Genomic DNA, 25116 nt, shown 5'->3' with positions numbered 1-25116 from the left:
TTTCTTTCACTTCCTCAATTACTGAGTCAACTCCCTCCTATTTCCGCTCGTTAGCGAAATGTATTTCTCTATAAATATCAACATCCGATATTCATCAAGTTTGCGGAATACGTTTTGCACCAGGATATCACAAAATGCATAGGCATATCATTAAACCCAAAGTCGCAAGCCAAACCACGTTCTCAGGCCACGGAATGACAAACTTTTCATGAATGAAAACAAAAGTACAATACAAAGGTGAAATGTTTCAAAAAAACACATTTCTGTCCAGGAGCTTAGTGTATATACGAAGATTACCTTTAAAAAAATGTCAACAAATATTTTGTACTGAGATTTTAATCAATATTTTGTCCGCACGGTAACCGAAAGTGGTTGGGAGTTCAGAAAAAAACTGAAATGAACGTAAGGAAAACCCTTGGATGTTGCTAAGGAATGAAAAATGTACTAAATAGTTCTAGGGATGGCAGGCACTAGCAACATCTAGGTTACCTTAAAGGCTCTCAATTTGGACGTTTCCTGTTGAAATTCCGGTGTGAAGGGTTTCCAAAAAAGTACAAAGATTAGCTGTCAAAACTTTCAAATGTCAAAAAAGAGTTGTCAGAATCTAGGAGGACATAGATGAGGCAGAATAACAATGATAATGGCAAGGAATACCCAGAGCGGACACGTTACAAAGTGGCATCGTAAATCCCTCTGTTCTTGATTACAGCTCAGTAAACTCAGGAATTAGTTGAAGTATTGCAGTTGAGAGAAGAGGAATTTATGAGAGCTTCTAATTCGTGACGGGACAGACTTTAACGAGAGTGACAATGGCGAAACACTAATTGTTTTAACAAAGAGTGTTAGCAGCCTTGATTCTTGTTTCACCTAAATGATACACAGGGTTCTTAATATTCATTAGAATGTGCTGGGAGAAAATTTACTGGAAGGAAAATTTTGCGAATGGATGGTGCAAAATGATGGTCGTCGTTTAACAAAAAAGCAGACAAGTGCATTTTGGTCCTACCATTGTTCTAAAAATACCTGTAATCCTGGAATTTAATTTGTGATGTGTGATTCCTTCCAACACGTACGAAACCATGAAATGAGCGTTCTCACAAATTTTTGATTTCCTTTTCTTTAGTCTAAATAATAAGATTTGGTAGGTAGTTCTATAAGAACAGGAGTAAAAGTGCTGAACACTCCTTGAATGCGCAAGAAGCGGAGGTCCTGAGACGCCTGTTAGCCAGACAAAGCAACTATTCACGTCGCGACGAGTGATGAAAAGAAAGTACACAAAGTGGGTTGGTGGTGAAATTGACAAAACTTTCTACATTGGAGGAAAAATTCACTTCATACGCCTTCCGTCTATCACCCACAGTAGAGGAAAAAAGTTCCCTCGTCGAACAAACTGAAACCTCAGATTTGTTTCGAAGATTTCTTCCTTGAGTCGTTGCACACAAATTTATGCAGGACGTAGCGCTGGTCAGCACGGATAGAAAAGAAACATATATATATATATATATATATATATAATATGCATGTTTATATTTTTATATATATATATATATTTATGCATATATATTTATGTTTCTTTTCTATCCGTGCTGACCAGCGCTACGTCCTGCATAAACTTTTGTGCAACGCCTCAAGGAAGAAATCTTCGAAACAAATCTGAGGTTTCAGTTTGCTTTTTTTTGTTTTATATATATATATATATATATATATATATATATATATATATGACTTACATACAACTTTTACTCCTGTTCTTATAGAACTACCTACCAAATCTTAACTATAACTCATATATATATATATATATATATATATATATATATATATATATATATATATATATATATATATATATATATAAGAAACTAAAGCGACAGTTGGTTATAAAAGCAGTTATAAAAAGAAAGAATGTATTTGAAGCAACTTGAAGCAAAGCTAATTATTATAGCATGAGCGTTGTGCACAACGAGTGACATTCCATAATAGCTTTTCACCCGCCTACGTGAGAATTTAATATCAAATAAACACTATTTCGAGGATAAACGCTCAATGCACTCATTACCCCTTTCATAAAGTGCTTGGTTCTATCAAGACCTGTCTAGGGCGTAACGCGTATGACTTTGGTAAGGAAGAGATTTACATTTTCTGATCAAGGAGAAACTTACCACGCAGCGAAGACTACGCTTTTTAAGGATTGCTCGTTCTTCACCAAAGTGCTCATTTGCTTAGACACCTGCCATGGAAATAACGTTATTGCTGGACCCACTTTTAATTTTTTACAAGTAGGACATAAAATTTTGAGGGTGATAGTTAGTTCAAAGCTCGTCTTCAAGGTATACTACTTAGAAAGATTTTCAAAAAATGCTTTGGCGATTTTCATAAGAAGAGGAATTAAAAAACAAAAGAACACAAAAGTATATTGATTTCCATGACTCCAAGAGATTAAAAGAAAAATTCATTTTAAAAAATTACAAAGTTATGAATTAAATAACAAGAATTATAAAATTTTGTAAAATTACGCTGGATACCAGCGGTGCACTTGTGGAAGCTAAGGAAGGCGTTGTTTTTCTCTGTAACAAGCCTTGTTGGCCTTGTTGATTCTATTCTATTCTGTTTATGTAATTATTTTATTTCAGAAAAAAAGTTTAAAATTGTGAATTAAAATTTTGTATTTGTAATTAATGCAACTTTGTAAAATTTTGTAGTTGGCCAAAAGTAATCAGATAGAAATACGAGCGTGGATTTGATACATTCTCATCGATAAATTTGTTGAAAGATACGGTCCCAAGGTACAGAAACACAATATCATCTGTCCCACCTATATGTACAACACCGCTACCAACTTCTGTCCCAAACCCTTTCGCAAACCGTCGGATTCCTTGTGAGTAGGCAAAATTAACTTCTGAAAAACCATTCGGAAGCAAATGAGCTGCTGACTTCAAACTGACATCAAGAATTTAGTTCGGACAAATGTGTAGAATGAAAATAAGCAAAGTTTCTCCAAGCTTCGTTAGTTACTTTCACACCTTTGTAATCCTGGCTCTGGCGCATCCTACGGTTACATTTCCGTGGAAGGAAGAGCTGTTCGAAGGATTTACATCAATTTCTCAAAATTGGAAAGCATGTTTACTACTTTGAAGATTTTGATATTCCAAATCATTTGCGAGTTCGAAATTTATACTCTCTTAGAAAATTGACTAAAGTGTTCCATTGAAGGTTTATAAAAAGCATTGACTTCCTGCAAGCAGAGTCAAGCGTGTAGTTGAGAAAAACCCTTCTGATAACGACCTCTTCCATAGAAGACCCTCCAGAAAACGACCCTTTCTTTTTCATTCTTTCTAGTATAGCCGCTTGTATAATAATGAAAAATTAACTAGAGTTCCCCGCACATACCATTATTTTTGCAGAGTAGAAAAAACAGCTGGGAACGACGGAGAACACGTTTTAAAACAATTTTTGCACTATTTCCCACTTTTTTTTACTTTTCCTATTTCCTGCAAAACGGAAAAAAAAACTTATGCCGAAGCAGATCACATTCCAAAAACATTTTCTCATTATTACCTACTTTCTACACACAGTTTCACACATTGGCAATGATTACAGACGGTATAGTTATATACATAGTTATATACATATATATATATATATATATATATATATATATATATATATATATATACATATATATATTATATATATATATATATATATAGTCCCCGCCGGAATCTTGATTTTTGCAAAACCGAAAAAATTACTGAGACGAACATTTCATTGGCGTTTTTCACATATTTTTCTAAATAACACATACATGCGGTGAGCAGTGCTCTTACTACAATTTTCTAAAATTGTAGTAAGAGCACTGTTCACCGCATGTATGTGTTATTTAGAGGTCGTTCTAGTGATTGGAACTAGGCTGTGATTGGAAATTACTGCTGGAGTGGTCGGATTTTAAATAACGGACTGCAGAAGAAACGGAAGAAAACAAAGCTGGCTGCTTTCTGTAAAGGGAGATTTGCGTTATAAAAGTGTTAAAATATCTTTTCCAGAAGCCCTCTGGCTTTTCTGAGAGTTGAGAAATTAGCATTTTTCTCTCGCTTTCTTTTCTAGCTTTTCCTTTTCTCTCAACTAGCTTTTGGGAGAACTAAAACAACAACGAGGAAAGTAAAAATAAGCTATGATAGCAAAAATCTTCTTCTACAACATATTTTAAACCGAATTCGTGTTCATAAACTACGAGCTGCGCTGTTGGACTTTGTTTGAAGTCATACAGATTTTGAGGCGTTGCCGAAAATCTGAGATTTCGCACTTTTCCCCGTTGCGAGGTTACGGTAGCGCGGTTGAGAAACTCGATGTTTTGATTTTTCCATATATTGATAGAGCATCAAGAAAAATCCTCAACTGCAAATTTTGATCTCTGTAGGTGTTATGGTTCTCTAAGAAGGTAGTTGAGAAAAACTCGAAAATCTGAGGCAAAATTTAGAATTTTTGTCAACTAGGTTTCAAAAACTAGGAAAGCTACATAGAAGCACTAAACTTTGTAAAAATATAGAAAAAATCTCCCCCTACAAACTGCAGCGAGGTTTATGCATGAAATTCACTTTGAGCGTCGATATTCAGAAACTCGAAAAGCTTACTTTGTATTAATTTTATCCCTCAGACTCCATGATTTTTTTCCGTTTATGAAATATCCAGTTCTTCTCACAAAGAGATGCTCTTTCGAATAATGTTTTACAGGCTAACGTTCCATCCTTCCTTTTCTCTCCTCTCTTTTTTTTATTTCTTGGTTTAATTTCGTTTGTTAGTCAATTATAAACATCCCGTCTGATTTTGAGAAATTAACGAAATTTCTATGAACAGCTTTTTTTAAGGAGATATGCGCGAGGATACGCCAAAGCCAGGATTACGAAGGTATGAAAGTAACTAACGAAGGCTGGAGAAACTTTGCTTGTTTTCAGGCCACATATTTAGCAAAACTAAATTCCTGAAATATATTCGAAGTCAGCAGTTTACTTGCTTTCGAACGGTGTTTTTAAAAGTTAACTTTGCCTACTCCCAAGGATTCCGAATGTTTGCGGCGGATTAAAGGCATCACCCCACGAATCTGGAGTGGTACGGATTTCCGGTGGAGTATTCGTATACGGAATCGTAGATTATTGAGAGAAAACTGATTCCGCCCATTTCTTACTAATTGCCGTAAAAAACGGCCCGGAAGATGCGGCACGTGCACGAGGCTGGTGCGCTAAAACCGAACTCCTTGTAGAAAATAACGCGCCGGAACGCTCAAAGCCGTATCTTCCGGGCCGTTTTTTACGGCAATTAGGAAAAAATGGACGGAATTACACCCCTCTCTATAATCTACTACGCCGGATAAGAATACTCCATCTGAAATCAGCACCACCTCAGAATCGTGATATGCTGCCTTTAACCCGTTAGCGACGGATTTTGGGTCAAAAGTTAGTAGCGGTGTAGTAGATATAGTAGGTGAAACAAGTTTTGTGTCTCTGTACCCTGAGACCGTATCCTTTGTTATCTCTTAATTTTTCTTCGCTCTCTATGCTTTGATGCCCTTCGCAGACGTTTTTTAAAGACTATTTTAACGGAGAAGACATGCTCTAAGTTAGTACTTAAAAATTACGTAGTTGGAACGCTTTTCGTTCATCGCTGCTTGTTTTGGAGGAAAAACTGGAAGAGTGGGAGGAAGTACAGTTGTGGAAAAAGGATTTTTAATTGCATTTCTCTAGTTTCAAAACCTGTGGATCATGACGGTTTGTTAGGATTAAATCAAACTAAAAAAAAGCAGCAGCAAAGTTCATCTCAATCGAGAAGAATTGGATTTCAGTGAGCCATCGTTCCAACATGACTTTGCTTCTGCTGAAGTCCTATTGTGGAGGGAATATTTAAATGCATAGATGGCAGTGGAGCGAAGAAGTGGATTTCAAAAAACACGTCCGAAACTGTGCTCGGTGACGTCATGAGAAGAAAATGAGTGGCCACGAAAAGGAACATAGTGCATCTTTGCCAAGAATGTCCATGAATACCGCCATTCTCGAAGATCTGCTTCTTTCGGAGTGCAAAAAAAACTTGCTATGTTATTTATTTACTTCATTTCTTGTGAGCGAGCCAGCGACATACATTCCTGAAAAGAAATGCAGAACTAATACACATTTAATCACTCGGAGACTTGTCGCGTGGAAGCTACAGATATGATTTCGAATCGAGTAGATTATGTCCGGGTGAGATTCGATAAAAAGAATATTTTTTCTGTGATTGGCAGTAGCTGTGAGCTTACTGGAACTGGTAAAACTGAGAGGACAAAAATTCCTACAGTTGCTCAGCAGCTCAAAATAGTTACAAATTGGTCTCCAAATTGTAAGAATTGTAAGAAAGTGTGGACCTAAAAAAGATGAGAGTGTAGGTGGTAAGAATGCAGAGAGAAAATAAAAGAGGCCTTAGTTTTTTTTTAGTTTTTCCAAAAGTAAGTTCGAGATGTGCACTTTTACTCAGAGACGTATAAGGTGTACATGAAGACCACCAAAACATAAGTGGAAAGGAAGCGATGGCTAGAAAGGACGTCTGTCTCGTCTGTAGAGCATATGTGTTTCCCTTCCTTTCAAAATTAAGACCAATTCAAAAATATGGAAGTGGAATTGCAATTTTGTTTTACAGAAAAGCCTCTTCTATATTATAATTATTATATTCCATTGCATTGAATTTCATTTTCAATTTGAGACTTTTGGAAAATCTTATAAAGTAATAATTAGGGTTTTACAAAAATTTAGCAAAAATTATTTAATCCTTTGCCGAACAAACCTTAGAGGGATGTACCGATATTGAGCTACTTCGAAAAATTTCTCTATAGAATATTAGCGTTTGTAGCTGGTTATTGATTAAGTATAAAAATCGCTCATTTGACTCAAATATGTATCTCTGTCATTAATATATCAATCAACAATTTTAGAAGCACGAAAAGTAATGTAAATTGCAAGTTTGATCAAGATTCTCTCAGCGCTTGGCAAATAAAGTTTTCTGATCCATTATTGCACAATTCTCACGCAGCAGGGTACTGTAGGAAATTAAGAAAAATTTGTGGACATTTCCTTCCGTTTTGCCGTCTTTTCATCGTTTCTTCTCCATCATCGAATTTTTCAGTCATATTCTTTGTGAGATCTGCTAGGTTTCGTTACAACAGTAGTCTTATTTTTGCCAGAAACTACTCAGGACAACATGAAAGCAAATCAACATAACAAAATAAAGAAATAAAAAATAAAAAAATAAAAAATCAACATAAGATCATAACAATATAAGAAATCAACTTAACATTCAAAATTAAGTAAGTTGTAATAAAAATTCAGATTTCTACAAGAACGTCAATGACAGTATTTACGTGTATGAATTCCAAATCCCTAAAAAGTTATCGGGCATCTTTGATATGGCCGTCACATCAGTGGCCTGTTTTGTAGCAGGCAGGATTTTCTGGACCGACTTATTACATGCGCATTGATACTACAAGGGAAATTAACTTACTAAATACTGAACGATGACTATTAGTGTATTTTAACACAATTTATAGGTTGATAAAAGTCATGGTTCACAAACTTTTGAAAGACCAATCTATGCTAGAAGACGAACATCGCGTTTGTACGTCAAAGCACGGAAAAATTGAAAAAAGTCGTAAACTGTCAAAAGTTTACATATGGAAGCAATTCATCAGATGATGGCGACAAGATCGTGGCCTCTGAAGGAGGGCCTCGGACATTACTTTCTTGTCAAGCTTCAAGGTTGATTTTTTTTCCATTTGAGTCACCGGCAGAGCATTTTCCACCCTGTTTTTGATTTTTTCCAATTGAGTCACTTGTAGTTCATTTTCTATCATGCTTTTGACGCTGTGTCTGTCAATCTCCCCGAGCTTAAAAATGAGAAAAAGGCTGTGAAAGCTTTCGTTTCTTGCAGAACAACGTAGTCCATCGCATCTCTATTCTCGGAATTTTCAAGGTTTGCGGCTAAGCCTACTTCAATTAATAATGGATCTGCGAGAACTTTTAACCACTTCAAATCTTGATAAAGGTAGAGCGGCGCTTATACGTACGTATTTGTCTTCCTGATGCTGGAAATGGCATGGCAAAAAATTAATTTCATAACGTTAGAGGATCTCGTGTTGCAGTAATAATAATGCGCAGAGCTGAGGTAGGTAACTCTGCTTTATTTTAGTAAAGCGTCATCATTCTTTATTGCCTACGAACTCATAAAAGTTGTAATGTAGCCTCCCTTACACCTCATAATTATAGAAGCTGTTATACAGCAAGAAAGTCTGCTAATAACTAAGTCAGACCGGATTAAAAGTTCGCTAACATTATTTTTATTCGAAGGTATTTATTCGAAGACGAAGGTTCGAATCCGCCCTAGTGCTGACCAAGCCTTTTTTTTGGAATGTGTATTGGCCCACACGATGAATTGCGGGGGCCAGCCGATGATCAAGTCAGTTTTTTTGTCCTCCAAGACAAGTCTGGTACCCATTTATCGATGGAAAACTTGGTTTGCACTGGGGTGGTTTCGAACCATCAACCGTGTGGTTACTCTTTAACCGACTGCGCCACTCCCTAACCTTCGGAGCGGATGTAGTGTGGCAGTTAGAGATTCCGCTTCCTGCACGATCAATCGGAGGTTCCGATCAATCCGCCCTAGTTTGAGTCAAGCCCTTCATCCCTCCGGGGTGGATAAATTGGTACCAGACTTGTCTGGGAGGATAAAAGCACTGACTTGACAAATCGGCTAGCCACCGCAAGTCATTGTATAGGCCAGATGCACGTTCTTGAACCTCGAACGATTCTGAATTGAAGTGAACGTGGGGGCGCACCCCAAGCGGATTGGTTAACGCCAGAAACTTTAACTCTAGCTTCTGATATTATTTTAACAGTGGTGTAGCCGTGAATAAGTAGGATGGAGCAACCAGCAAAGGTCGAGGTGCAAGGCCAGCCTAATTAAAAGATGTCGTACTTGTTATTTTGACAGACACAGAACATTATCGAAGAAGATCGCGAACGAGAATCACTGAAGTGTTCCCATCAACGCGAAATGATGGCTGCATGAATCGGAATTTTTGTCCACGCCACTAACAAATGTTACAGAATTCCTTGGTGATGACTGTCCAATTTCAAAACTTTCTTCAGCTCAATGTTGAGAAACGTGAAAACCAATGCAAGCAACGATTAAGAAGAAGTAAGAATAGCCTGTGATCAGAAAGAAAGCAGAGAATTAATTTAAAGGCTAGTTGGAGAGTGCGATTCTCCAAGAAACTAAGTAATCCAATGAGGAAGTAAACTTTTTGCTAAGTATTTTCCCCCCTTGCTGGAGTAAGAGTGGTGGTCGTTAGGATGTCGTGAAAAAAAACGAGTCGATTTTCCTGACCAACCCCAACGTTGCTCAGCGAAATAGTTGAATAGCTGATGAGATGAGCACGGCGATAAAGGTGAACTACGTCGCTCGATGGTCCTATACGACGTCTTCCATGCTCCGCCCTTCCCTCAGCCATCCAAACGTCGTTGAGAGGTGCGAAGTGAGAAGCATTGAAGATTTCAAGCAGAGGAGCTCAAAAAACGGGCAGTTTTAAAAAAGGTCTGTGTAAGTGAACCATGAAAACAACAACTTAGAAACAAACCCACACAAATGTACCGAAGTTGCTGCACTTCATGTTCTGACATTAATACTTCAAGCGCAGGGAGGCGTATATAAATTATGGACATCTGGCGTTGATCAGAAAATGTCACCACTCACAGACAAACACTTTGAGTACGTTACCATTAATATTTGATAGAACAGTTTAGTGAAATATCATGAGTTCCTACTGTATGTACTCCTACGAAATCTTCTCGGTTTTTTGTGGAGAGAAAAAAAATCACTAATCACTAAATCACTAATCTCTGAAATTCTTGCTTCTTCGTCCTTCCGTGATCCAAACGTATTCAGAAAGAGTGAAGTTCGCACTACACTCCATTCTTATTTCCCTTCATTAGGAACACTTTCGAGGGAAAAAGAAAGTTAAGGTGGAACTGACGTTTGGTACTGACGCAGTATCGAAATACATATGGAAGAACTACAATCGTTCTTTGGCAACGATAGTAATCCTCCGTCGAATCAAAGAATACTCGAGAATTATTCATAGATCATTGACTTCGGAGTGGTAAATATATGATGATATATTCTATTTCCGCTCCCCTTCTCTAATAAGTTCCTTTAATTCACATTTCAACGCTTTTTTCCCAGAGATTTCCCAAAAAAATTTGATTTGAGTTTGAGAAAACGAATGTGCAGTGTTATTGGATATAGGTAATACAGACGAACATTCACGAGAAGACTCGATACAGCTTTTGCTGGATGTTCTTGGCAGTCCCCATCTGGAAATTTTTAGCCGTCTCTACTCGGACTCTGCAACATCCAGGAAGGCGACGAAGTATGGAAGTAAGGAAAATGCTCCGTAGTTAGTGATGGAAAATTTGATAAAATGTTGATAAGGGTTCCTAAATACACAATTCATCGTTTCGATAGCTGTTTATAATTTCTCCATTTCTAATGGCTAATAGTCACGCAATCGGAAAAAGTCTTCGAACATGATTTATTTTTTCCTACCGAAATCCGAAACTTCTTTTGGAAACAAGCTGGATTCAAAACACATTCATTCTGAGAAAGCCAAGGACATAGTTTTCACAAATAGTGAAGTGAAGCGAAATTCGTAATCGCAGTGAATAGAAATGCAGCTGCAGAAAATCGCAGCAAATTCATTTCGACTGAAAAGGTCCAAAGTTTGCTTGCTGGACAATCATCCTAAAGTATTAGCGATAGCGAAATGACTCGAATCGTGGACGGATTTTAACTGTAAAGCAAATTTACAGTAAATATCCTTACGAAACAATCAAAGAAACAAGGAGTAACCGTTCAATAAACCGTAGGAAGAAGTCGGTGCAATTGCAGTCGTGTGCAATTGTTGACTGTGTACAATATAAAAGTCCTTGCAGTTAAATGAGATAAAGTAGTTACGGTATATTATATATATATATATATATATATATATATATATATATATATATATATATATATATATATATAGAAAGCATTTCAGGGATTAAAACAGATTCAATCCCAGCTCGGTTTTTTTGTGCTGGATGGGTCCCACGGTGTCAAACTAGCCGCTATCGCTAGGGGGGACACATCGGTACAGGATTGGTGTGAGGGCACAGGAAATCGCGGTTGGCTCAGTCATTGGTGCACCAATAGTAATTCGAAGCGAATTTGTGAAGAAGTAAATGAAAAGTTTTCAACCGTTTCATAGCGGTGGACAGCGCCTTTCCCCATGAACGTTCCCGTACACTCTCACACGTTCCCTTTGCATGTCTGCCAAATTCTTTCTTCAGGAATACATTCATGCTGCTCGGATAGTAGTTAAGAGTTTACGGATATCTGACGCGAAACTCCAGTTTTACCAGTACAACGTCCACGTCATTTCATATTACCACATCATTCTATGTTAGCTGTTGCTGAAGAAGTTGAGAAAAACTAATACTTTGAATAATATTTCCAAATTTTAGCGTCTTCAGAGTAATATAGAACATATAAAATCAAGCTGGGGTAGTTGTTGAATCAAGCTTGAATATCCTCTAGGTATTGTTCTAACACCGCTAGCAAACCTACGAAGTCTTTCATCAACTCCTATATTTCTTTTAAAAAAGGGCGACAAAGGCATTTTTAGCGAATGGATAAAGAGAAAAGAATTCAATTTTCGTGCAGCAATTCACAGATATTGCAATTACTTAATATTTTAAGAAGTCTGAAGTCTGCAGCTGGACGTTCAGATCGGTCTCATACGCAAATGTCGTGATGGAAAACTATACCTTTGCACCTCTTGACCTCTGTGCCACTTCATCTTCCTTTATACCTTCAAAGTCTAAGTGATTTCATTCAATTAGTGAAAGATAATGCTTCTTCTGCGTCAGAAAACTACAATAGATGAGAAAATGTTTGCAGCAAAAAAACTGCTATGGGATCAAGGCTAGGATCAACTAGCAATTAATATGCTGCTACTGAATGGCTCCAAGATGTGCAGTTGACGCAAGAAAATTCTCGTTGCTGTTCCGGACAAATTTCAAACGAATTGGGGACGTACTTCGCCACGGTTGTCCTAATGTTGTTACTCGTGAGTGTGTAATAAAAGTTTTACTCCATATAATCCATTTAGTGCACAAGCACCTAACCACTTCTCTCTCCAGACACAACGCGAAACCGTTGTGATTATGCCCCTGAACTACAACAGCCCTACGAAAACAATCTACTGCTCGAAAGAGTTCAGCGGTGAACAATTACGCAAGTACAATACGTACATAAAATTTCTGCCCTAAAGGGAAAGATATCAATTCTTTAAATCTCAGGACTTTAATAAGAAAACATTAAGCAGGTATATATCGCGACGCGAAATTAATACAGAGAAAAATAATTGTTTATGCTTTACCTCAACAACCATTGCCATTTCCCCCCGTTAATGGATTGCTACCACTGATTATTAGTAGGGAAAACCTAAAGAATTTGTATACGGGAAAGTAAAGCTCCAAGTCGTTCATGTTTTTGGTGAAGTCATCGGAAGATGTATGTGGCACTTCTTCGTACCACTAAAAGGATAAAGTTTACGCTTTTGACCAATCCTTATTGACTTTAATTCAGAGCCATTCAGTTTCTGAACTCGTGTGCTAAGAATGATTGTTAAGGTGAGCCGACGAGTCGAGTCAATATTTCTATCCTCCCAGACAAGTCTGGTATCAATTTATCGACGGAATGAAAGGTTTGGCTGGCACTGGGGCGGTCAACGATCCGACGATCAGTCGTGCAGACAGATCATAGCCTTTACATAACAATAATGTGTGACAGGTAAGCGAAGAAAGTTTGGCTTAATCGACTTGTTCTGTGGTGTAATGTTACGTGAACAGTTACATTCTAAGCGACACTGCTTTCAAGCGCTCGCAGGTGATTGCGAACGCAATATTGGACCTCTGCCAGTAATTGACTTTCAGCCCCAGTTTGAAATTGAGAAGAGGTCTCGCTGGGCGGGCGTTTAGTTGGGTCCGTAAGAAGCACACTGGAACGTAGTACCAAAGTTTTTGAAGGGTGCAGAAGTGGACATGCTATAATACGATACAGTAACTTAAGGGTGAAGCAGTTTTCACATTTCGAGGTGTGAAATAGGTGAAGCAAGGTTCCCTTAGAAGCGAAAAAGTCCGACCTTCTTTGAATCTTGGCATAAAGATTGCAACTTGTCGATTGTCAAAGTGAAGCAAAAGCCAACATTGTTACAAACATTATTTCGGCTACGTTTCGGCGATGTCGTTGAGCTTACCAAAGAAGCCGCGTTTCCGTGACATTAACGTGACAAAATCGCTCCACTAATTCTAATTAGGATGCGATCCGCATATGACCCCGTAGATCAAGACCTGCAAAGGTCTTGATACAGAGCCAGTTCGTTGGTCACAGCTATGCACTCTTCCTTTCTATTCATTTTTGGACATTTGGCATTTATCCAAAACGCCTTTAATGTTCTGCGAGCCACAGTTTCGTCGTACGGTGGGATAACTGACAGCTATGCAGAAAGGAGCATTTTCATGACATTTTCTGCGATGAGTTCCGAGGAGAGTTGCTGCGTTTGAATGTTTCATCCCATTTAGATGTTCTTGAATACGAACACAAAGAGGTAGCCGTGTTTCACCAATATATTGTTCGTCATATGTTTTACATGAAATTAAATAAACTGAACCAGAGATCATACAGTCGCCTGTCTTACCGAATGGGCATATCACACAGTTTGGAGCCAGGCAAATACGATCGTACATTCGCATCGTACATTCTGTTTTGGACCAGCTGCTTCTTGAGATTTGTGCGAGGTACTTCCAAGCCCTCACGGGGTCATCAACACCACAATTAAGCAGCCTGGCCCTTATCGTCTTACTCCGGTCGTCGGTTATGAAAGTGAGCAGGAATTGATTTTCTTCTAGGTTACCTTATTTCGTTGAATCCTCTCAGCAATTAGTCGACTATAAAGGTCCAATGAGTAACAGACGAGCATGAACTCAACTGCAACAACAATGGCTATTTTGGCATTGTATGTATAGAGCAGCAGTTTTTTTCCCTGTCTTTTCCCTGTCTAGGCTATAAACGACATAATTGTAGATCAAGACAACTTATTTTTACAATAAATTCTCAATGAATGATTCAATTAGGAGGGAGCTGGCAAACTAGATGGGACGTCACATCAATGCAGAATACAATATGACTCTTGAAATACTTCGGTTTTCCATCAGATCGTCCAGAATAACTTGTCCGATTTCCAATGGAGTTTTGCGGAAATTACAATTCCACTTGGATGCAACCACCTAGTAAGTAGTGTTTTCAATCACGGCATTGACAAAGGCATCCAAAAACTGAAATTTAAAAACTGGGGCGACTGTAATATCCTTAGCAGACGCCGTTTGATTGCTACAATTAGGAGGAGAGACTAAATTGGAAAGATCTGCTATAGTTGGAAGTGGCTTCTTAATCTTTCATATGGCAAACTGTGCATTTTCAAAAACTTCAAAGTTTCCATCTAAGGGGAATAAGGAAAGAATAATATACTTAGGGCTACATTATGAAGGTATAGCAGGGTCAGAACGACATGAAGCCCAGTGCAATTGCGTACACGGCTTCCCTCGAGGCGGTGGTGCGTAGCGGTTAGGACCCTACTGGAACCCTTGGTGGCACCATCTATCGCTGCAGTTTGTCATGGTCCCACCTCGGTTCCAACTACTGCCTTAACAGGTCTCAACCGTTTCGAGCGCGTGCACAAATGCACCGTGCTTCATGTCGTTTTCACCCGACTAGATGGTCTCTTGAAGTTTCATCGACAATTTCGAGAACAGACAGTAGTACTTGTGGTGATTCGGGGAACTGCCGCGCAGAAGCAGCGATGTTTTTGGGCATTAAATTTCACTACCAAAAAATGCTCGGTTCAAATTCTTGCTGTTCTTTATTTTAATGAGCTTGAGCTTTGTCCTGGTGGACCCTGTGCTTTGATCCAGTCGATTGCACTATAGACCAAGCTCATTATCGATGTTTATCTTCGGCTATCGCCCTGACATTTTTCATCCATCAGCCTGAGAATTCAAAGCATCGATGATTTACGCTTTCAAGGTCTACAGCTCAAAGAATGCTAAGAAACGCTCAAAGAGGTAATGTTCTTGAAGAGCGACATGTACTGGGCAGCGTTCGCCTTTGGGAGCATAATAGTGTGGCAGAACTCCTTCTGCCATACTGTAGACCCCCAGAGGTTTTGCAAGAGGTTGCATAATCTTTCTCACAGATCAAAATCGGCCGATCCCTGGCCCCCGAGTTTTGATCGATGCGAAGCCAGCTTATTCGCATTAGTGATGCACTCATCCTTTTTAGAATTCTTCATTATCTAAAACGCTTCTAATGATACGCATGTAGTGAGTTCGAATCCATACGAAAAAATCGTGACTCCAGCAGAGACTTTGGAGTTCAAATGGCAAGGTCAGTCTTTTACAGGCTGATGAAGACGATTTTTCAGAGGATCCTGGCATATTTTCTTTTCTTTTGAATTCTTGACGACTTCAAAGACTTATAGACGTTAGTTGTAGAAGACAACCGGCAACAGTTCTAATCTACAATCATGCAAAGTAAACTGAAGCATTTGCAGTCTGCCTGTGATCCTTTCCGACCTCATCTCCTGAATTTCATTCCCTCTAAGAAGATAATGGTCCCATTACCGAGTACCCACAATCCTGTTGGGTGGGATAACTGCTGGCAAATATGTTATACTCACTTTCGGAAATTTTCGATGTTGAGTTCTTTCCGCTAGTAAGCAAACTTCAGGGGTCAGTTCAAGGATAGCGGAAACGGTAACTTTACGTATCTGGAACCCTATCTAAGTACCTTAGATGCGGTCCAAGATTGGCAAAGACTTCTGTGTGCCCAACGAGGCAACTTTTTACATTCTGGCAAGTGATTAAAAAAATGAATCAACAGCGAAACTATTCAACGTAGCAACTCTTTACGTAGCAAATGAAGAAATCAACCAACTAGTTTATCACTCTACAGCTGTGAAAAGAAACACCGGGAATTTCCTCGAAAGGCGCCTTTAATAAGTTGTGATCGAGATAGCCATACCCAGTGCAGCAAAAGTTTTCCCTTATAGATCCTCAACAGGTCTTTTTTTTCAGATATTTCTCCTCCTAATTTTTTGAAATTTTGGCTCTCAAAGCAATCCCCAATTGCGACGAGTAGATGAGAAAGTACGAAAGCGTTTTCTTTTATACTATAACGAGATAAGTGTAAAGCATAAAACAGTGGGGAAGAAACGCGATTGGATTGGGCCAAACACTGAAACATCGAACTGCAAAAGAGAGGGCATTTGTTTTTTAGGAAAGGAAACATGATAACGACATCACACAGAGAGAGTGGAGAAAAGGAAATGAACAAAGACAATAGTGAGAGAAATTTTCCAATCATTTTCTTTTTTTTCTGAAGGTTACAATTGTTGGCTTAGTTCAAAAATCCAAACAAAACGTGAACAAATTCTTTCTCTTTTGAACATTTGTTGAGATTACTAAAACGCCAAGCTTTTTAAAAGTCGAATTGGCTAAACGAATCTGTCCAATGCAATTTTTTTTTTGGAAGAATAGTTTTGGGCAAGACGGTGATCGGCGTGAATCCACTTCGTATGTAGTGTTAATGGGCGGCAGCTGTTAGCTGTTCGCGGTTTATGTCAGCATGGAACCTGTGGTGTTTGGCCTTCATCCATTTCAATGCCGGAAATGCTATCGAATCAACATGGACCACGTCTGAATTTGTTTTCAAAATGAGATCATCTTCCATAGAGAAAAACATCGACGTGGAATTGATCAAACAGTAAAGAAAAGGAAAAAATAGTGCCAATACTTGTTCGCTATCAATTTCCTCAACAATGCTTTAGGGCACAAATGATTATTTTGACGGAAGGGCTCTGACTACTAGAAACACCAATACAATAGTTGTAAGATGAAAGACCAAGTTTTCTTTGTATGAGAACATTGGAGCACAATTGAGAGAAAGCTAAAATTGACGTTCATTAAAAAAAAATGTTTATAAATAAATCAATCATTAAAAAAACTGTTTATAAATAAATAAAACATAGAAATCGTAATTATACATACTGATGAGGTTTTAAACTGTACTAGATAGAATTAGACCTGCATTGTAGAACTGCACTTGTACAAAAGGAGAAAAAAATTATTTTTCTGCATGTCAGCGTGTTTTCTCAATGCATTTGACATTTCCTTGCGCACGTAAAAGTTGGAAATTTATAAAAGTAAGTACGATTTGCTTGCCGAATGAGGATAACTGTTCAGCAGTTTTTCATTTTCTGAAAAAATCTCATCGCACTTAGACATAAAAAACTAATGAGTTTTCAAATCAATTTTAAAGTGATGAGACATTTTTGTTGGATACTGAGGTGCTGAGGTTTCTGAGAAGACGAGCATAAGATTCTTCACTTATACGTTCACAATGAAGCTACAAACTAAAATGTACCCCTATTATATTCTTGAGGCTACAGTTTTTTCCCTCAGCACGGCAGGCGTCACTGGGGAAAATGGGGCAAAAGAATGCCCTTTCCATCTAAGTAATTACTGCAGTAAGCATAGCAAACACATGGGAACAAAGTGCAAAAAAGGTTCGCTATATATCGTTTGAAAAATGTCGAATGTGGTTAAAACTGCATATATATGAGCTTCTTCGATGTGCATCGGAAAAACTGTAGAGCAGTTACAAGAGGGTTAACAATAACCACCTTTTTCCTCATTTCTGTACATATTACACTCTTCCATCCCAATCTCTAATTCAGAGGGTCCTTAACGTCCACCGAAAGCCTCCAAATTCGTGTTCAGGTCACTCTTTCATACCTCTCCTTATCCTTTATCATCTTTTTTAAGGTCTCATAAATACCAATTCACTGAAACTTTGACAAAAAAAGAATCGTCAATGTCATCTGCTCCTTCTCCCCTTAGGCGAGTTTCTGCGGCACAGTGCTCAACATCTACATGGAAGAGTATGATATTTTTCATTTGCAACAAGCATAAAACAAGCTTTTTGAACCTGAGTGGCGCTAAATGTTCGAAATAGCGCGACGACACTTCTCTAGTTTGAAGAGGGAACAGCGCACCTTGCGTTCCGTTTCTCAGTTACTACACCTCGTCGAACGATGTGTTATCGATTTTTCCACCTTTTTTCCACCTCTCATTTTCCTTACATAAAAAAGGTGAAGCTGCCTTCAACGTTCGAATTTATTCCCATCAGTTGGTGCTTGGCAAGCTCTCGATAAGAGCTTAAATTACTTAAGCATATCGTAACCTTCAAAGGATAAAGGGATAAAGTCACTGGTGTACCAATCCACTTGGGATGCGGCAACGCGTTTTACTGGAGTTCGTAATCGTTGGGGTTTTGGAATGCGTATTGGCCTATACAAGGACTTGCGGGGGCCAGCCGATGATCAAGTCAGTGTTTTTGTCCTCCAAGACAAGTCTGGTACCCATTTATCGATCTCGAAAGGATGGAAAATTTGGTTTGCACTGGTGTGGTTTCGAACCATCAACCGTGTGGTTACTCTTTAACCGACTGCGCCACTCCCTAACCTTCGGAGCGGATGTAGTGTGGCAGTTAGAGATTCCGCTTCCTGCACGATCAATCGGAGGTTCCGATCAATCCGCCTCAGTTTGAATCAAGCCCTTCGTCCCTCCGTGGTCGATAAATTGGTACCAGACAGTTCTGGGAGGATAAAAACACTGAAAACAAAAAAATAAAATAATACAAAATATAAAATAATAAAATAAAATAATATAAAATAAAAACACGTGCAAATTTTCTTTCCTTTGGAAATTCGCAAATTTTTTAATTTTGTTGTAAAATAATGTTCTCTTTGCAGTTAGTAAAAATGCTATCGAATATCATACTCGCGCTCGCCATATTGTGCCTTATAACGTCGAGAATGGTTGGAATGCAGCACAGCCATTGCAGTTTTAAAGTGTACGCCTTCGGTTCCTCCTCGGGTGAAATACCCTGGAAAAAGCAAACATCTTGTTTGGCAATTTTGAAGAGAAGCCTCCATTCAAAATCCTAGGTGTCCAGATCCTTCAGGAATGCAGTTTGCTCTTTCCGTTGCGGTAAATTGGTGAAGATTCGGAGACGTACTGCTTTGCCGTTGCCGGAGAATTCTTCTAGCACGCACCCATCCATTTTTCATACCTTCTTAGGCTTTCTGAGGCGACAAACGATCGTCGCATGCACCACATTAAAATCTTCGGCCAACATTCTGGTTGTACGGCTTTCGTTCTCCACTGCAGTCGTCAAAAGTGCCTAGTTGATCTGTGTCGAACGGCCCAAACCGCTAGAACCATCTTTCAAATCGGTTTCTGCTTCTTCGCAAGAAAACATCGCTGAGATCGGGAATTGACTGTGCTGCATTCCAACCTTTCCCCTAGTGGAAGGCCATAATATGACGAATGTGGATATTATTTTCAATAGCATTTTCATTAAATGAAAGGAGAAGATTATTTTTGCACAAAAAAACCGATCAAAACGTAAATTTTTTGGGAAGAAAAGTTGCCAAAACTACATTAATTATGCACCGACCCAATATCTCGAATTTTGCTGTCTACCTGTTTCATTTGTGAAAATTTTATTGGTATGGTTTGAACACTTGGTTAGAAGGACAGTCCTGCAACCTTACCGAAAATCTCCAAAGAGCTGAGCAGGTATGACAGTACTCAAAAGAATTATGGGAAGCTGTGTCATAGCAATAGCTGGACAGCCCGTTCCGACGCGAGTTATTGTAATCAGGATCTGCATGGTTAAAGTAAAGTAAGAAAGGAAATGAAAGTAAGAAACGTAGTAAATTATAAAAAATGAAAAGATGTGGAAGATTACGGTGGTTAAGATTTTTGATGCCAAAGAAAGGCCTACGACAGAAAATTGTGAAATCTTCATTTTTTTACGTGAACACTTGCTACGACAAGCTTCCTACAACCTTCTTGTTTCGGTGAATACAAACAAAAACTGGAAAATAAGCGGGATTGCTCTCAGTGTAACCATTTTAACAGAAATCTAGGACTCATTTAGCAATTACTCACATAGTTCAAGGCTGTTCCCCTGTTCTCACCGACCATAGGGCACGAGACTGGACACAACGACAATAGTTATTGGCCATAAGGTCTCAGAGATAAAAAGCACGGATAATGTCAACTTTTCGCCTTATCCCGACTTACTAAAAAGAGCAGAAGCGCTTATAAAATGGGATGAGTTCTCATTTATGCGGAATTACCAATAGCACTAATCCTTTACAAAATTGGACACTACACCAACACTATTTGGCTTTTTCGAAAATTTACCTTGGATTGTGAGCCTTCGCTTCCATTTCTGCAAAGCTGTAGAACAATGGAATAATCTTCCCTTCTTTCTATTGTTCTTGAAAGTGCATGCAAATCTATTGTTCACAGATGTCATTTGAAGAGAGTAAAGTAAGAAAGGAAATGAAAGTAAGAAACGTAGTAAATTATAAAAAATGAAAAAATGTGGAAGATTACGGTGGTTAAGATTTTTGATGCCAAAGAAAGGCCTACGACAGAAAATTGTGAAATCTTCATTTTTTTACGTGAACACTTGCTACGACAAGCTTCCTACAACCTTCTTGTTTCGGTGAATACAAACAAAAACTGGAAAATAAGCGGGATTGCTCTCAGTGTAACCATTTTAACAGAAATCTAGGACTCATTTAGCAATTACTCACATAGTTCAAGGCTGTACATGCACCTTCTCGATGTAAAGTGCTCAGAGATACTGATTTCTGCTTACCAAGCGACTACTGAAGACGCACACATGAAAGGTCACCGTCACCTACTGAGAACTATGAGAGAACTAAAAATTGCGTCACATGCCCAGTCTGTTGTGCTTGAATGGCACTTACTAGAGAACGGAAGGGCTGAAAACTAGTGAGTTTCGCTTGAGCAGATACTACTTGAAAGAGCTCGCTTTGCACAAGTGCTCTTCCGGATCTCATCCATTAATGATTCGCCTGAGGCTAAATGAGTAGTAGTGTACGGATTCATTAATGAAATAGTTCCATGACGAATGAATGAGCATTAGTACAATATAAATAGAATAGGAAGGCATAACGGGATTGGTCCGCTTGGAAATGAACCATTTTTTTGACATTGGGAAATGTGAAAACTGTATATTTTGGCTCAACAAAACACTTTCGCACTGCATCTATTATTGTCCGGTTTCAGATTTGACGAAATCTCCAGTAACCATGTCCTGTGCTCCTCTGAACTCTGGAAGGTTCCGTTAATAAACGAAACGAAAGTAAGCGGATTTGAAATAAGCTGTGAAATCGACGATCGTCTCGTGAGGCAGTCGTTAGAGTAAAATGAATTCGTTGGATTTTAATGGAATGTACCTACCGCTGGAGGAGGCAACAACATTAGCAAAATTGCGATGGAGAGAAGCGGGGCCGGAGAGGCGGGCGCCAATAAAAAACGATCTCTGTAATAAATATTAACGCGTTTTGGCGAACTCTCTCCACTGACAGCTAGCGCATCTCCTATGTCCTAAAATTAATTCTAAGGCACGAACTTCTAATTCTAATTACGAACGTTTTAAGTGTTCCGAGAGCACCACGTTAGGGAATATTCCTCTACCGGGAAATCTTCAATAAAATTGCCTGAATGGACAAACTTTTTTACTGAGCAGGCGTGAATCAAGCAGGCGCAGTGAAACGGAGCAGCGTAGTGATGCGGAATTAATGTGTACTAAAATCCTTGCGCCTGCATAACGCCACAAGAACTTCACCTCATCTTGCTCAAAGACAAGCACCGTTTTGTTGTAAACATACTGGACTAGCCACTAGATTTTTGTGTAAATGTACCATGTTTTGCAGAAATATAGGAAATCGACAGTCACATAGAGAGCACACGTTTTTGTGGTTCGAATTGAATTATTTCTTGCACGAAAGTGCCTAGTGATTAGTAAAGGTAGAAAAGTGCAGCATAGAACATCAGAATGGAAAAATTTCTTCAGTTTATTCGCATTGCGTCCGCTCCACGTACCTATTTGACGACGTGGACGACTAGTAGGCCGCAGAGGAACTGTGTGATTTTGTTCACTTTAAGTTCCCTGATTATAGTTTCTTTTATTATTATTATTATTACCATTATTATTACTATTATTATTATTGCTGTTATTATCACTATTATCACTATTATTATTATTATTATTATTATTATTATTATTATTATTATTATTATTATTATTACTATTATTATTATTATTAGACAACCAGCAATAATTACGAAAAAGTTGATCGAGAAATGCTGGGAAAAGAATTGCTGAAGGGGAATGGGGAAGAAATAAACACAGACGAATCTAAAATTTATAAAAGACTACTAACATGAAAAAATGATGCTCCAATCCGTTTCCAAAAAATAGTTCGAGAGGTGTTTTCCTTGAATCATCGCGATACATCTTTAATCAAGATGTTTGTGTTTTTTTTTTTGGACAAGGAAAGTGCAATAGGTCAACGGTTGACGGCATTATTTTTGCTGTAGGGCCCTTTGCAGAGTTCACAGTAGCGCGGGCGACGCGGTTCGACGGATGTGTGCTTCGATGATTATGGAGCGTTCACCGTGCCGCAATTGATTCAATCCAATAGTCAAAGGAAGGCGATTGGGACAGGAAGTGACGAAGATAAACAGAAGGACCCTTACAGAGTTGAGAGAGAGTGTAGTCCTCAGTTGCTGTAATGGAGAAGCACTAGAAGTGAAACATCGTTCAGCCTGGCGGGTAAAATGTTATTGTTGTCAGTGAATAGGAGTTCGAAGTGACTGGAAGGGTGAGCCTTGTCGTAGCCTCATCCCTAACCGTGCTCATCTTGCGCAAATGATGGTGCGGAAGAGTAGCAGTAGCGGACATCTACACAGTGTGGTAGTTGGAGGACTTGGTTGGTCGTGCAACGCATGCTGAAATAGTCAGAGGAGCAATGTCACTTGTACGCAGGAGTTTTGCAACCCACAGCCTCGTAGAGCGAGGCGTGCATCGGCAGTTCCCAAAGTCGCCTTCGTCAGTTGATATCTTACTTACTTACTTACTTACTTACTTACTTGATACCAGATATTGTAGATGAAGAGGTTGCATCATAATCGCCCATCGAAGGTATTTAGGGTCGGTCTTTTCCCGCGCACATCGGAACCAGCGACGATATTCGCGGACGCGCGGCGAGAGCCGTGGAACCTCGCCGCCCGCGCGGCTGTGAACTCTGCAGGCAGCCTTAGTAACATAATGCTCATTCCTAGTAATACTGAGCAATTACGCAAACTCTAGTTGACTTTCTTTTTTATTTGCTCACCTTTAATATGTCTCAGAGATTGCTGTCTCTTCACCTTGTTGCTCTCAAATGTCTGTCTTGTTCATACTGCTTTGCGCAAATTCTGCCACAAGTGTCACGAATATGCTATCAATGAACAGATGAACTATGTACGGTTTCCTTTTAGAAATTCTTTCTTATAGTTAGCTAAATGCTCGTATATACTGTAAAATTACTGTAGTTTGAACCTTCAAAATTAGTTCTTCTATTGATCCAGTCCCAAGTGATTGTTTTGACATGATGATCTTGGGGACATCCTGTGGTAAAGCAGATATTAACTACAGTACCAGTAAATTTCAGGGCGGTAAGACCAGGGTTCGCAGGGTTCTCTTCTTTTTCGCAAGGGACAAGGGTTGCTGTAAAAACGTGGTTTACTGTTCATTCATGGAACGCAGCTATATAGTCGTGGAGCGCAGCGCAGCTCTTTGAAACTGCCGCTTAACATTAACAGCAAGAAACATTGCTCCCATTAAATGAGCAGTATGAATGTTCTTTTACAAAATATTTATTCTGCCTAAGAACAGTGATGATCTCCGGATCTCCTTATGAAACCAGCCCTGAAACCAGAAGAACCATTGAGACGTGGAATCCACCCTTAAAATCATGTTAAAAGTTTAAAGGACCGTTCTACTTTGCTTTTCGGAAAAATGTGAAGATTGTGATGTGTTCGCCAGGGAAAAATGGTCCACATTCATATTCCGCAAAAGCTTCTTCTTTTGATTAAATTTGAATGAAATTGATTTGATAAGAATCAAAATTGTCTAGACATAATTTCCCGAAGACCTTGGCTCCAGGTCAATAAGAAGGATTTTCACATTCACGAAAAATGAGACTATTGTTGGAATCGACGGTGTAAGCAAGGTAAAAGTGTGGGAAACAACTCTTGAATGAAATCGAAAGAAAGGACCCATGGGATTGCTACTCTCAAAAACAGATTCATGAAGAAGAAATCAGGAGAATCTCGGGACAAAGTAATTCCACGCAAAAAATGCCATTAGCATCATGTTTTCGCAAAACAGTGTCTTCTTCTTTCAATTGCATCGCTGTGCGCAAATGTTTTGGGGAAGTTTGTTTCCAGAAGAAAAGTCAGTATGCTATAGGATTAGAAATTCCAGAAGACCTTTTCTCTTTTTTTATTTTCGCTGCAGAACACCATTTTTATTCGTAGTCCTTTTGAAAAGGGTTCATTGCATTTTTACATATCCATGAAGCAACAGACGCTGCAATTAACATAGAATATTGCAGTCTTCGAGATGAAAATGGTCGTTTTCTTATCCAAAAGGAACCAAAATGATGTGCAGAACAGCATCACGGAAAACACAAGTATTCAAATTTGTCTCGAGTTATCCTGCAGATGTTGGACTCGAACTGAACTTCCAGAAAGGACGTTGTGCGATGAGCCGCTTCATTGCACATCGTAGCGCAGATGTCATTTCTGGAGAGCACATCATATACTATTCCATTTGGCTAGTGACATTTTGCACTACATTTGGCATTTGCTGCCGCTGGAGAAAAACCGAAAATTGGTGAAAGCATCAGAGAGCAGAGGGCATAGGTATGTGAGCCACGACAAAATTTTGAGTGGTTGAATTATCCGTTGCAGGCTATTTCGTTTCCAGTAGAAATATCGCATCAAAAGT

The 25116-nt window shown here is 38.8% G+C and overlaps 1 protein-coding gene across 1 annotated transcript; it reads left to right on the top strand.

Annotated features, from left to right (window-relative positions):
* Positions 1–18509: 18509 nt before the first annotated feature.
* RB195_014845 (uncharacterized protein) lies at positions 18510–22402 on the top strand (the record flags this gene model as incomplete). Its single annotated transcript, XM_064205275.1, has 2 exons — positions 18510–18557; positions 22241–22402. 2 exons carry the CDS (start codon positions 18510–18512, stop codon positions 22400–22402), a joined length of 210 nt encoding a protein of 69 aa, XP_064061156.1.
* Positions 22403–25116: the final 2714 nt, after the last annotated feature.

This window comes from Necator americanus, chromosome V (assembly GCF_031761385.1).
Source record: "Necator americanus strain Aroian chromosome V, whole genome shotgun sequence".
NCBI classification, from domain to species: domain Eukaryota; kingdom Metazoa; phylum Nematoda; class Chromadorea; order Rhabditida; family Ancylostomatidae; genus Necator; species Necator americanus.
This window is presented reverse-complemented; position numbering and strand designations above follow the sequence as displayed.